This window comes from Centruroides vittatus, unplaced genomic scaffold (genome assembly GCF_030686945.1).
Source record: "Centruroides vittatus isolate TY-2023 unplaced genomic scaffold, ASM3068694v2 scaffold_712, whole genome shotgun sequence".
Taxonomy (NCBI): Eukaryota; Metazoa; Arthropoda; class Arachnida; order Scorpiones; family Buthidae; genus Centruroides; species Centruroides vittatus.
This window is the reverse complement of record NW_027122715.1, coordinates 1,924,519-1,938,818: the sequence shown is the minus strand read 5'-3', so window position 1 is coordinate 1,938,818 and position 14,300 is coordinate 1,924,519. Positions and strand designations below refer to the sequence as shown.

At 29.2% G+C, this 14,300-nt stretch overlaps 1 protein-coding gene across 1 annotated transcript in view; it reads left to right on the top strand.

The window, feature by feature from the left end:
* Positions 1 to 14,046, top strand: part of LOC136989586 (uncharacterized) — a 41,908-nt gene extending 27,862 nt beyond the window's left edge. The window contains exons 3-5 of the mRNA XM_067287802.1: positions 4,554 to 4,725; positions 12,220 to 13,215; positions 13,331 to 14,046. Of these exons, the coding sequence (XP_067143903.1) occupies positions 4,554 to 4,725; positions 12,220 to 12,510 (463 nt within the window). The 3' untranslated portion in view covers positions 12,511 to 13,215; positions 13,331 to 14,046. The remainder of the gene's footprint in view (positions 1 to 4,553; positions 4,726 to 12,219; positions 13,216 to 13,330) is intronic.
* The last annotated feature ends 254 nt before the right edge of the window (positions 14,047 to 14,300 follow it).

The window sequence follows — 14,300 nt, the reverse complement described above, 5'->3', positions numbered from 1 at the left end:
CTTGTGTTTTAAATTATTTGTAGTTAAATATAACTTACGTAATATTTCTGATAAAATTTTCAGAAAAGTAAGTTTTATATTTTTTTACAACTAATATTTAGCTCTAAACTCTAATATATAGCTTTACCAGGGCTGTGTTTAGCTGAGATAGTGACTAGTTTTCATCACTTTCGCAGGGATGTTGCCATTTTAAAGCCTATACGTTACTTAAACTTTTTCGATATAAGCGTCTAAATCATTATTCTAAAAGATACTTCGGACGAAGATCAATAAAGCTCTCTCTCTCTCTTTCTTTCTCTACTGTTTTTCCTTCATGTATTGTATCAAAGCATATGGAAATGGGGTTTAGGGCCTCCATACTTTAATTATGCCTTTTCGTATATTTAGTTCTGGCTACTTTTACTTTATAATTAGGTAATTAGAGTCTGTTTACGAGTGTCAACCGTTGCTATGGCGATCTGGCCGAACGGATGAGCTTATTCTCTGGAGAACATAGGAGGGTAAGCGCACTAAATGATTTTGATAGTGTTAACTCGAATATTAAGCAACAAAGTAGCATTCTTCAATTCTTTCTGGAGAAAATTTTAATTATTTCGTTTGCCTTTTATTTTATTATTGTCCTTAAAATCGTAATGAGAATGAGTTTAAATTACGTTAGGGACTTTATATAAAATTTAACTGGAAAATTTAATCCAATTTTTAGACTTTTTTTAAATTGTTAACAGTTTAATTAAAATGTATCAAAATATCTATCTGTTTATAGTGTGTGTGTATTCAATTTAATATCTTACTTCCCTTACAGATGGCAGCATAGTGTCTATAATTATAAAATTTCTCTCTCCCTTTTGTGTTGTTTTCTGATCTAATATCCTTTAATATAATTTAATTTTTATATTTTAATTAGTATTATTATTTCGTATTTAGTGAAAAGTTTATAAAATAAAGAAAATATAAATCATTATTTTTAAGTTAAAATTTTTGCAAAGCTGCGAAATTACATAGTCATGCTCGATGCGTTATGTCATCGATCAGTTATGGGGACTGGTTGGCGCCATGTGTGGTTTTCTGGAGGGCGATAGAATAACTTGTCACATCACTAACTGCAACAAATGAAAAAATTCGTGGCGCACGTCACTAGGTAGGCGTCACGCTGGTCACGAATTCACATGTCCGGGGACGATGATATTTGAGTAAGAACAGATCTTGTAAACGTCCTACAAAATTACGAGTGTATTTTTATTATTATAAGCTTATTATATAATTCTTATATCTTAATCATTATTTACTCTTTCTGTGTCTTTTATGAAATTATAATACATTTATTCCTCCAATAATATCTGAATTTAATTAAATATTGTGTTTTGACATAAATCTTTTAGCCTTTACGATCTATAAATAATCAAGTTAAGCTATAAATTCAAAATAAATATTTATACACACTTCGTTTGAACTGATTGGTTGATGGGGTAAACATCAGCCAATCAGATTAGAGCAAACCACAAATAGTTTTAAAGCTGTATCTTAGTTGCTATTTACTGGACCGTACATATAAATAAGGATGCTTAGCTCTTGATTTTATCTTTTCACTTCCTTCCTCGTTTATTATATTTCTTAACGAGTGATCTCGTTTTAATCTCTGAAATGCTTCCGCTTTCATAATATAATTTTCATACATAAATTTTCCATTAAAGTTTTCTTAAAATGCTGATTAAATTTACTGTTCGAAATATATTTTATTTATTCACCAAACAAGATGGGATTTTATTTAAAGTTATTATCTAATACTCTCAAATTTTTCATATAATTTAGAAATAAGTTTAAATACTTTTTAGAGAAAAGAATTTTAAAAAAAAATCCCAAGTAAATAAGCAAAGATTTCAATTTTTCATACAGTTTACTTGGCGCATTATAGCAAAAATTTACGATAGAATTTAGACAAGTTGAGGTGATAGCTTATAAATCATAAGCTTGGTCAAGCAGATGCAAAGCGTATTTCACTAATTTATATGACAAAGAAGTCGTCCAGGGAGAGGTGATGAATGACTGTAGAACGGCAATAGAAAGAATTATGGTGTGACTAGGCTTTTCATTGACTCGGCTGTCAGCAATTGAAACATAGTTTTTTCCAGTCACGTTGAATGTAGTACGTTCAGTAATTTTATATACACGACCGTAGAATAGAAAAGAAAGATATTAACGAACAAGAGCAATTTTCTCAGCAGGAAAAATATTCAAGATAAAATGGTTTTATTGGAAAATTTACAACATTTTAAAGAGAAAAAACTTTCGAAATAAGAAATATCCCAAAATACTTTTTTTTTATGAATTTAATCAAGTTAGAAAGTGAAATTTTTCTCTTTCGGATGAAGCAAACTGTTTTCCAGCCATAAAATGGTATCTGTACTTTATATATATAAATATATATATATATATATATATATATATATATATATACACTCATATTTTATAGGTAAAGATGGAAAGGAAGGGAAATGTGATAAATTTTAAGAGAACTTGGTAAATGTTTAATGTTTATGATTCCTCATAAAAATATAAATTACTAAATTTAATAAAATAAATAAATTGTAACGTGTATTAAAATTATTTTCTTTCACGAATAGAATTTTTTGATAATTATTAAATCTAATATATATATATATATATTTTTTTTTCCTTTTGTTTCATATTTGTAATCTATTTATATATAAATTCAATAACAATTTTCCTTGTTCTGTTAGATATTAATATGCAAAATTAGTATACTTTTAATAATCGGATTACTCTTTCGCATTAGATAATATCGTGATATCCTTTGTAATCACGGTTATTCGTCCTCCAGGACATAGAATTACGCATTAAATTGTGTAATTTAGACTATTTACCATTTTAAACAATAAATAATTCTCTAGAAAATTTAGTATGTTGACTATTTAATGCTCTTTTTTTTTTAAATATGTTATTGTAGTAGAGAAATATTAATCTATCGCATTTTAGCAATGTTACCGGTACTTAAAAATATACTAAAATTTAAGAAATTTCAATTAAAATTTGTAGAGAATTTAGGTCGTTTTAGCTTTCTCGAGCGAAAGGAGGAGGGAAAAAATAAGAAAATAAATAAATTTATATTATTATTTTATTGTGCAATCTAACAAAGAAAGATTAAATATAAGGTCATTAGTGCGACTAAAAAATATTTAAGGATAATTTTGTAGATAGAATTCAGTTTTCCAAAAATGAAATTTTCATTAAGAATCTCGAGAATTCCCTTGGGTAATTAAAGTTCAAACAACAATTTGAATCTTTAAGTGAAATATTTATTTAGAAAATACGTGTTTGTAAGTCGGAAAAAAGAAGAAGAAGAAGAAGAAAAAAAAATTGAAACTAAACTAAAAGAGCGTTTAATTACATCTCTCTCTCAAAAAATTTACCTTCTTAAGATGATAATTAGAAAAAAAATAAAACATATTAATGATTAATTCTTCAAACATTGAACTAATTTAAAGATGATCAAATTATTAAATAAAATTTATGTTTATTGCATTAATTAATTAAAAATGTTTAATGATAAATAATTATTTATAACGACTAATAAAAATGAAACAAAATAAACGAAATAATTTTATGTAAAAATTTATTATTTTTTCAGTAAATGTGATTAAATGGTTAATTGATTTTTGAAGTATTTATTCCTTGCAAATTTAATTCTAAACGATGTTAAACAATCGTGAAGTGGATAATTCTCTTAATTTTCATAATCTTACTTTGTTATATTTAAAAAGAAAAATAATAATTAAGTTATCAAAGACAAGATAAAATCTTGATAAGAGAATGATGTAGAAAGATGATAGATCTTACTACTTGATGACTGACTGACTGACTTTTTATATTATTTTCCCTATCGTTTTATTATTTAGTATTTGAGAAATAAGACAAATGTTACCTTTTTTTTTTCTATTAAGAGGAGAATAATCACGTTCTAAAGGTGGATAATCATTATTAGAAAGAGAACCGTATCCATAAAATTTTTCTTGGAATTCCTAATGACTATATATATAAAATTTTTTTTTAAAAAGAGGAGAAAAATAAAAACTTGTCGAGAAAATAATCATTAAGTGGAAAAGGGAATTATTTATAAATGGATTGAGTTTTATAAAATTTATTTTCGTGACTTTTTTTTTTATAAATGAGTTTCTGTACAAATCCCATCGAAGAGACCATTTGTCATCCGTAAATAGGTTTGTAATGTCTACTTTACTTCCATAGCAATATAGGTGCTTGGTCACATTTCTACGAAACAAATGATGTTTTTTTAATTTCTTTAATTCTTTAAATTTTTATTCGTCTAAGTTATTAGTTATTCTTTTTTTTTCTTCTCCTGTACATTAAAAATTCCAGACCTACTTAAAAAAAGAATAATATAGTTTGCTTGTTATTTTCCTTACTTTGTTATTAGGAATAATCAATTTTTAATTAAATGAAATGTTTGTATGAAATTCTATTAAATCTGTAACATTATTTTTTCATAATAAATAGTTGGTTTTTCTACTTGACAGACATAAGAAAAAAGTGCAAAATTTTCTACCTTGTAAAGAAGAACCTCAAGGACGATGTGAGCTCCCTAACCCAAATGGGATAACCTATGATGATGTCATCATCAATCATCATCCTACTCGTCTACCCCCAACCACGACAGATCAACCTGCACAGTCCGTTACTCCGTTCGAGGTAAATATATACAGTACACGTGCATAACTTAAATATAAACATAAGAGTGTTTTTTTTTCCTTCCATTAATGAAATTTCAACCTCCAAGAGGAACAGATATATGTTACACAGAATAGTAGAACAAATTTAAACTTAGCTTTTCCCTGATATATAATTTTAAGAAAATAGTCGAAGTATTGTAAATTATAAAAGTCGAAGGTATAGAGAAAATCGAAGTGTATGATGGAAAGATGTTAAGAAAAGGTAGTGCAATAAAAAGAATGTAAAGCTGCACATTCCATCTTTACTCGGCATTTATTCGTCCAGTTGCAGGAACACGTAGAGGATGATTCGAATTGGAGAAAATGATAGGCTAAAATAAACAACAAAAGAAATTTCGTGTAGGGTTCTTAAACTCTCAGAGATTTTATAGTGGAATCCAGATTGAAAGTGGTCTACTTTACGACTTTCGGTACAATTATGGGATCGAATCCGACTGCATAGACTAGGATTCGTGAAATATTTCTTTGACGACTACGTAGGGTGTCACGTTGTGTATTACAGTGATATAATGAATCATTGATAGCAAACACGTCAAACATTCATGGCTGCATCTACTTTCCAAAAAGATCTCCTATCTTAGGACAGTTCATGACCTTTCTGCAGATTAATACGTGACTTAAAGCAGCCACGTCTATTGTCAGCCAGCATATATCTTCTAAAAGCCAAGTATAAGCTGGTTCACTTTTTTGAATGAATATCGTGAGAAACTCGAAAACATTATGTGCTTTATATATATATTCTTTTCAACGTATAAATATTTTAGAATTTTTTGCATCAAGTTATAATAACTTTACTGGAAAAAAAATTTAAATTACATTATGAAAAATTTTGAAATAAATAAATAAAATTTTTCTTTTGCTTTTGATAAAGTTTTATCAACATTGATGGAAGGAATGAGAGTGGAGGACATTAAAGCTCGAAGTGAATTCACTCAAGGGACAACTTGGAATCAAATATATCTCCGAAATAAACGCGTAATCAAAGTCGATCCATTTATCTAGACGAGAATGGAAATTACTTGGTAGATGCTTCTAAGAAATGAGCGAGCAAAGAACGTTGGAGATGTTCTTTAGCGGTCATTGCTTCGAGATTCGTTTCGTTCGGAAATGACGTCATTTGGTAGGACACGCGATGCGTTTTTCACCCAAAAATATATAGAATCTCTAACAAGCGATTTCGGTAATGACACATCGGTCTCTCCAAAATAGCTTCCATTAGGTTTATGTAGAAAGGTACGCGCCACCAATGTCTTAATTAACTCCAACCAACTATTGATGGCTTAGAAAGATTATTGGATTCTGAGTTTGCTTGAATAAAAACTCTGTATATCATCTAGCTAATGCTTCAACCGAAAACAGTTAATACTTGGCACCAGACTGGTGTAAAAAATTTTTTTCTAGACATAATTTAAGCGGATGTAAGATACATTTTTCTTGAATTTTACAGTATAATTATCATGGCCATCATTATCTTTTATGTCTTAGAACAAACTCGAACGAATATAAACTTCAGAAAACTTTTTTCTTTATTAATGTTCCGTCGCCATTTTTGGAATGGAAATTCCATTTATTTTAAATAAATAGAATCTATCTTCTATTTGATTATTTTTACATTATCTCCATTTGCTAATTCATAAAAGCATTACTTAGATCAGCGCTAAGCTTTATTACTTCGTTGGAAAACTTTAATTCTTCGAAATAAACAATGTTTATGTTTAAAGGATTTGCACTTTAATCAGGTAGACATTATTACTAAGGGAAATGATTTTAAATTATTTTAAATCAGAAAAATAGAATTTATTTAAAAGTGAAGAACAATGAGATAAACTAGGAATGGGCGATGTGTTGCTGTTACTTTGTTTCTCCTCCTCCTCCTCCTCCTCTTTCATCTTCAGATTCTTCTAGATGCTTTTGATGACGCAATTAAGTAAAGGGGAACGAGTATACGCTGCTGTTTCCGCGCGACTAATTTCCTTTCGTCTTCTTTTCACAGTTGGATGATTCCGGAATTAGCCACAATTAGCGCTGCTACTTTTCTCTTCGGACCTACAGTTTTCCTTTTTTTCCCCTCCTACTCAGCTTCTTACACCCTCCAGAGTTTTTTTTTCCCTCTTCCTCTTCTCTTTATTTTTCCCTTTAAGTCTACAGAATTCTCTTTAATTAGAAAGAATCCATCCTCTGATAAATTATTATTCTGATTATCCTTACTTCCACGAAAAGACCATTCCATATTAGATTCATATAATCGATTTATCCGTTTTTATTTATGAAAAGAGTAAACCAATTAAGATAATACTTAAGAAAACTTAATGCTTTAATAATGTAGAAAATAAAACATGTAAATTAAATAAAACTTTCCAATTTGATTTCCTGTATTAAGAAGTTTTATTTTAATATATTTATCATGAAAGTTTATGTATAAACAAGCATGTTTAAGAAGCATTATTAACTCTATTAACGAGATTAATCTAGTTAAGATAATGTTCTTTTCATGAATTGTTTAGCTTATTATCATCGATTCATAAATATATAATAACTAAATTGATAAGTGTCAAAACTGTATCATTTTTATACATCTAAACATGTTCGATGATTGTATATAAATTGGGATAATTCATTTCTATTAATTTCCATAATTTAAGCAAATCGTAATGGACGATGCGTTAACGAAATTCCTTAGAGAAATTAAGGAAGTTATGTAATTCCTATATTTAACACATGTGATTTTCATAATATTCTAGATTTGTTGAAACATTATTATGCTGAATTTATAATTTGACATCTGATATCTTCTCACGATAATGATGAAGATACACTTTAAATTCCCATCGTTTCTACACGAAAATTTTTAAAAGAGAAATAATTTATTAAAATTTAATTATAAAACATGCGAAATTAAATACTAATAGGTTAAGGAATAGTAAAATAGTCGAATTTTAGAATAGTCATTATTAATTCTGATTGTTCTAATAATTTATTCAAGAGCTTCTGAATTCGAAAACAGATTTTGAAACTGCATTTTCACAATTAATACATTGGTAAAAATAATAAATTTTAATTAACGTAGAGCAAGTTGAAGGAATTCTCAATATAAGCAAGATTTAGATCAAAACTATCTTTACGATAAGATCTACAGAAAGAGAAAAAAGAACAAAGGGAAAAATTATCAGCAAGAAAAACATATCGTATAATAAATGCTATCACGAAATCCATCTATATTAATTTTATTAGAGTTTTAAACATAACAATTATATCTTGATGGCAATTTTCTATATATATAAATATAATAAAAAGAAAATCATCTTTAGATCATATCAGATCAAGTTATTGTTGTAACGTAAAAACAACACAGACCCTTTCCTCCATGTTACTGTTCAATGTGTGATATGACAGATAATCTCATTCGTTTCCTTATAAATAATTCGTGAGTTTGAAATCGGATTAGGCTTTTCTGGCGCCATCATTGGGTTTATTCGAACATAATCAAATTACCTCTTTTTTTCCCTTTAAAGATCTTCCTTCGAGGCCTTTGAAAAATTACCAATAATGTAGGCTAAATTTCAGATAAGTTTATAAATGATTCAAAAGAATATATATCGAAATGTCTTGTCAATTTGTAGAGTTTGTTAGAAGAATAGTTCATTTACTAAATAATAAGACGAATCCTTATTCCTTTCTCCGTTTTAATATTAATAGAATAGAGGCTTAAGAGACTCTTCAAGACAGCTCATCTAAATAATAAAATCATCTCTTGTGACTAATAATTATTAAGATAAAGATACATTTTATCTATATTAGTTTAGTTGGAATAAATGGTTATACTTTGCTTGTGTTCAGGAGGAAAGAAATCTCGAGTTGTTTGCTATCTTCTATATACTTGAGATTGTCGACAGTCTGATCAGAAAACGTGGCACCGTTCCAAATAGCACAGGTGGGAATATAAAATCAGTCAAACGAATAGGTGGCAATGTAAGAATAGATAGAATATTCATATTTTGTTATTTAATAAAATATATATATCTATATATTTTTTTAATGATTAATTTCGTTTTTTTTTAACTTCGAATATTGATAAATGTTATAATAATAATTTCGGAAGATGAGAAAAAAATAAATTAAAATTTAAATTTCCATTAAATTTCCGAGTTAATAATCCTCACCCATCAAAGGCATTCAAAAGATGGATTTCCTTCATATCGCCTTTATTCTTTCTGGCAAAGAAGAGTCCCCCTTCTTTTTTTTTTCAATTGCTATCTCTCTACTTCACCATCTTATTTATTTCCTTCATTATTTTTCCAGTTTTGCCTTCTTTTTTATTTTAATTAAGTTCGTTTCTCAGAATTCATTAATTCGCTATCTTTTCCTCGACTATCTTTCCTCATTAGAAATAAGGTAATTGAGTTTCCATTGGTGCGCTCTTTCAAAACTTTAGATTAATTCAGTTTTTTTTTTTCTTCTTCTTCTTCTTCTTCTTCTTCTTCTCTTCCTTTACTTTGCTAATAATAATTCTCGACCACATTTCCTCAACCTGGCCTTTCAATGTTGACGCCAGAATTTTTTATATATATATATAATTTTTTAATATATTTTTTTATTTTCTGTCTAACCCGACTTCTCTCATCTCTTTTCTCATCTTTGCTGTGATTATATTTTCGTAATGAATTCCCATTAGAAATTGCATAATTCATTACTCTCTTTCTCTTCGATTTGACTGTAGTAAAGAAAATTCCTACTTTTCAATGGATGAGATTCGCTTCTTGTTAATTTAATTGCTTTTTAAGAAGGAAGCCAAGAATGTCAGGTTTTAATTCTTAAAAAAAAAAGAAAAAATATATATCAAAAATTTAAAATTGGATTTCTTTTTTCTTCCATATAAATTTCCGAATTTTCCCAATTTTAATATGGATAATATATATTTTTTTTTAACATTAAACATCTTATGAGCAAGATTCATGCATATTTTATATAATTTTTCAAATTAACATTTTAACTAAATATATAATATATAAATTCATCTAAAAAAGCTCAGATTTTTCTCTCTTATTCTTACTCTTTTTTTCCATTAAAAAGTTACTTTTGATAATATATTTACTTTAGTTTAACATAAATTTTAAATTATTTTTATAATTATAAAATATGAATGGCAAATTAGTTTATAATTGTTAGAGCTAGGACATCTAAAAATCATATAAATAGTGACTTATGGTTCTAATAATTAAAAATGTATAAGAAAAGAATAGTTCATATGTTTGACGAGTTGAAATTTCTTTGAGATAATTTAATTGGAAGAAGAATTAAATAAAGTGGAATAAGTAATAGTTTAGCTAGTCTGAAACAAACAAAAAAAGCCACAAAATAGCCGATTTCCGCTTCAATGTCGAAGATAGAACTGAGATGATTTACAAAGGTGAGCAAATCAAACTAACCACTCTCATTACGACTGCTCATAAATCGTCAGAATGCCACTTCCGCTAACTATGGTTGCTTCCGCTATTCGCTTCCGCTATTGCCCAATTTCCGGTGTTGATAAGAAGGTTCGAAGCACGACAAACACTTTGGTTGGTGCCTCGAACTTCCTGTTGGACGACGGGTGCCGGGAGGATGGAATTTCCTTATCCAGACAAGGTGTTATCCTCCCCTTTCTACGTTCTCTTTACCGATGAACACATCACCTAAATGCTCTCATTATTGCTTCATTATGAGTATTGGAATGTCGAGCTAATGGATGCGATCAAAATCGTTTAAGAACTCTCTACATTCCATCCCATGGGCCTTCTAATTGAAAAATAAATAATGATCATAAGTATTATTTGATTAAAGACCTTATTCCTTTCCTATTTTTAACGATGATTATAAAACTGTATTCGCAAGTCATTTAATATTGTTAAAAATTTTAATTTTTACTATTAACTTTTGTTAAGAATATTTATGACTTTTTTAATTTCGTTATATTCTTTTTCAAAGTGGCCATTTAACCATAAATTGCTTAATTTAATGATAGTCGAACGTGATCAGATGATAAAAGAAGTAAGTAGGTCTGTTGTGAATTAAATTCTATTAAAATAGGATCAAGGCCGACTTGGTCGTTGGCACATTCCCAAAGGTCAATAGAAAAGTGACCAACATGATAATGGATACATTGCAAAGTGTGTTACTTTTTTTCTTTTAAAAATAATATATTAAAATTACAAGAAAATTCATGCATCAACAGCTTAATTTTATCTTAATTAACGCCTGATTAATGTCTCGTAATCTAGAATTTGTTTTTTTTTTTTAAACGAAAGAAACTAAATATAAATAAACAAATAAAGTCGAAAGTAAAAAAGAAAATAGGCATTAATATTTTAATTAATTTACAGCTAAATGTTTCGGGTGCAATATATATCATTATCCGTTATATAAAGTGGTGGTGATGTTGTAAAATTGCTGTCTATTCATTTGGGACTTAGTCGGTAATTCAGGATGAAAAGGACCCAAGAGGATATTCTTTAGATGTAAAGGGTTGTGATGTAATGAGTTGAACTGTAGAAATCGGATCACATCACGTCTTCTGTGACTTATACTTGGTTCGTGTCTCACAGTTCCTTAGGGAATTCGTTAGAAATACCAATAGGCTTAGAGGACAAAGCAATATCAGGTCCTGTGAGAAAGTAATGCAACTACAGTACACAGATTGCTTTCGAGTTCAGAAGGAGCTTTTCTTTATGGAACTGTCTCAAGTATTTCTATGTTTAAACCAATCCAAGACAGGTTATATTGTTTGGATAAATAAAGAAGAAAAAATAAGTCTTTCCAGATACTTTAAAATTTTTCTTATCCAACTTTTGTCCAAGTTTCCAAGTTAATTTGCGTGAATTGACTCAGAAAGATATGTGCAATCTCAAGTAATTTTATTGCTATTGTTTTCGTAATATACTACATTTGAGAGTGTTTCATACTTTAATTACAAGAAAAAAAAACTTCTTTTTATAATAAACTTTAAAACAAATACGTTTAAAAAGTAAGGAAGGACCAATTAACATCAACGTAATAATAAAAATGTTTTTGTGTGTATTATATCATTATTTTAGTAATGTATACTTACTGAGATAATTTTTATCTCTTCGGTCCTCTCTGTATTATCATTCAAAGAGAAAAGAGAGATTTTTATTATAACGTACTCATTAAACATGAGATATCTACTCTTTAGGGAACCGTACGATTAAATCAGTCGCAATTAAACTCGCATCGTAATTGAAAATAATAAAAAATAATGTAGATAATTTTTATTTTAATGTTTAGTCACTTATTTCTCTAATTCTGTTTCTCTTCAATTTTATTAATGATATGACTTTAATTCAAATGCAGAAAAATGAGAGTTGTTTGTTGTACGTTTAATATATATATATATTCAAAATATTTAAAGTTTTATGGAAAAATTATGGTATCGTGTTTTTATTTTTCCACCATTCAGTTGCTGGCTGTCATGAAAAATAATAGCGGTGCCACTCAACTTGTCCCATTAAAGCAAGAAGACCTGATGGGTTTAACTACCAGAGATAGAACGGGAAGTAAAGAAACGTTAGAACCCATTTACGAAGAAGTTGGAGCCGGGAATGAAAACAAATCCAAACGGTCAACTATAAACGACCTATCCAACGATACAGATTCGGGAAGAGGTACTTACAGAGCCAGAAGATTGAGCAACAACTCCCAACCAGTTGACGTAACCCTTCTGCCAATATACAAGAAGATCCCGCACTAGATCGTAGCAGTAATGCTTTAATGGCGTTATTTTTACGTAGAGAACCCCGAGCTAGAAAGTACATGGAAGTGTATCCAAGAGGGCGTTATTTAGCAAGGGATTTTCGTCATCCGGATTTCATCTTTCCAGAAGGCTTTCGAACAATTGATGGAAGACAGAATTCGCTTCCGAACGAACGATCAACCGAAAGACATAGGTCGAGCATCACTTCGTTACCAGATCACTCCTATTTCCTGGCCCAGTCGTCCCCATCTACACAAAATAACAGACTACTTATGGGATCTTCTAGAAGAACTCCTCAAGAAGCTAGAGACAATATACACCTCACTATCCGAAGCCAACAGAACGAAGATTCTTCGCGGTCGCCTACTTTCAGAAGAGGTTCTTCGACTATGCCGTCAAAGAAAGAGGAATCGAAGAGACTACTGAGAACTCCGGAAGAATCCAGAATCCAACAGCTCTTATCCGCTTATCATCCATATCCCGCTAATGAAGACGACAGACATTTGTCTACAGAAAATATTTATTACAGCATAGACGAAGATTCTGCCGAGATCCGTCCGGCTTATGCTACTATAGCAAGTCGAAAATACAGTGATCCCATAGCTGGACTGACTAGAGGCTCTTCAATTTTAGGTTCGAGAATTTTAGATAGAGCACAAGTTTTGCAAGATATAGGAGAGAAACGGTAGCGCTTCTGAACATGTGAGTACTTTTATATCTTAACGTATACTATAGAACCTCCAAAGATAGAGAAATATAAATATCTTAAACAGTAAAATTTTCTTTCTTTAATAATAATGCCATTTAATATTTGTAGCTTTCATTACCGATAATCAGATTTAACAACTTGATTCCAAAGTCGAGCTGCAGCTGCAAGAAATCTGGCCAACTGATCAACAAAGACAGAAATCGTCCGTATAAAATATTAAACTGTGATCATTGTTTGGTTAAGAAGGGCGGTTTCTAAGTTTAACCAATTTTTTTTTTTTCAATATCAGATCGCGCTCGAATTGATAAAACAATAATCCTATCGCGTATATGAATATTTCTAGTAAAGACTCGAAGTTCTAGAAAGCCAAAATTTGTTGAATGATTTATGATGTTGAATAGGAGACGAGAAAACGAAGAACTTATTCGTTAAAGTTCTGACTTTTCCCATTCTCCGAAATATTGTAAATATTTAAAAAAAAAAAAAAAAACCACGGAATAATTCCCGATAGATATAGAATCGAAAAACATTTTTAAAATCAATCGCGAATATTTCCTTAATCCCAACTTTATCCAGTGCTAAAGTGTAGATATTGTATAGACGTAGAGCGATGGCAAATTTTAAATAGCCTTTAATAAAAGACAAAAAAAAAATATATATATATATACATATGCTCCCTTAAGAAGCGCCTGACAATCTTTCAAGGCACCCCAAAAATACAGAATGAACTGTAAGTAAATAGAATAAAAAATGGAGATAGTAGAAATGAAAGATAAAATTGAATCTTTCCTTCAGAGAGAGACTTTAGCAATGTATACAAGATAACCGAGCATCAAATATTATAAACATAAATATAACTTCTAGAAGAAATAAAGTGTAAACAGAAGTTAGTTTACATTAATTTAGTTTTGCCGTTATAACATAAATTTGATATTTTAAATAAATAATTGAAAAGCAGGAATTCTTTTTAATTTTATCTCTTCTATCATCTCGTAAATTTATTTATTCACTTACAGTTCATCGTGTATGAGCTGTATGGGCTATTTCGCTCGCTTAATGCCCAATTATTCCCTAGCAA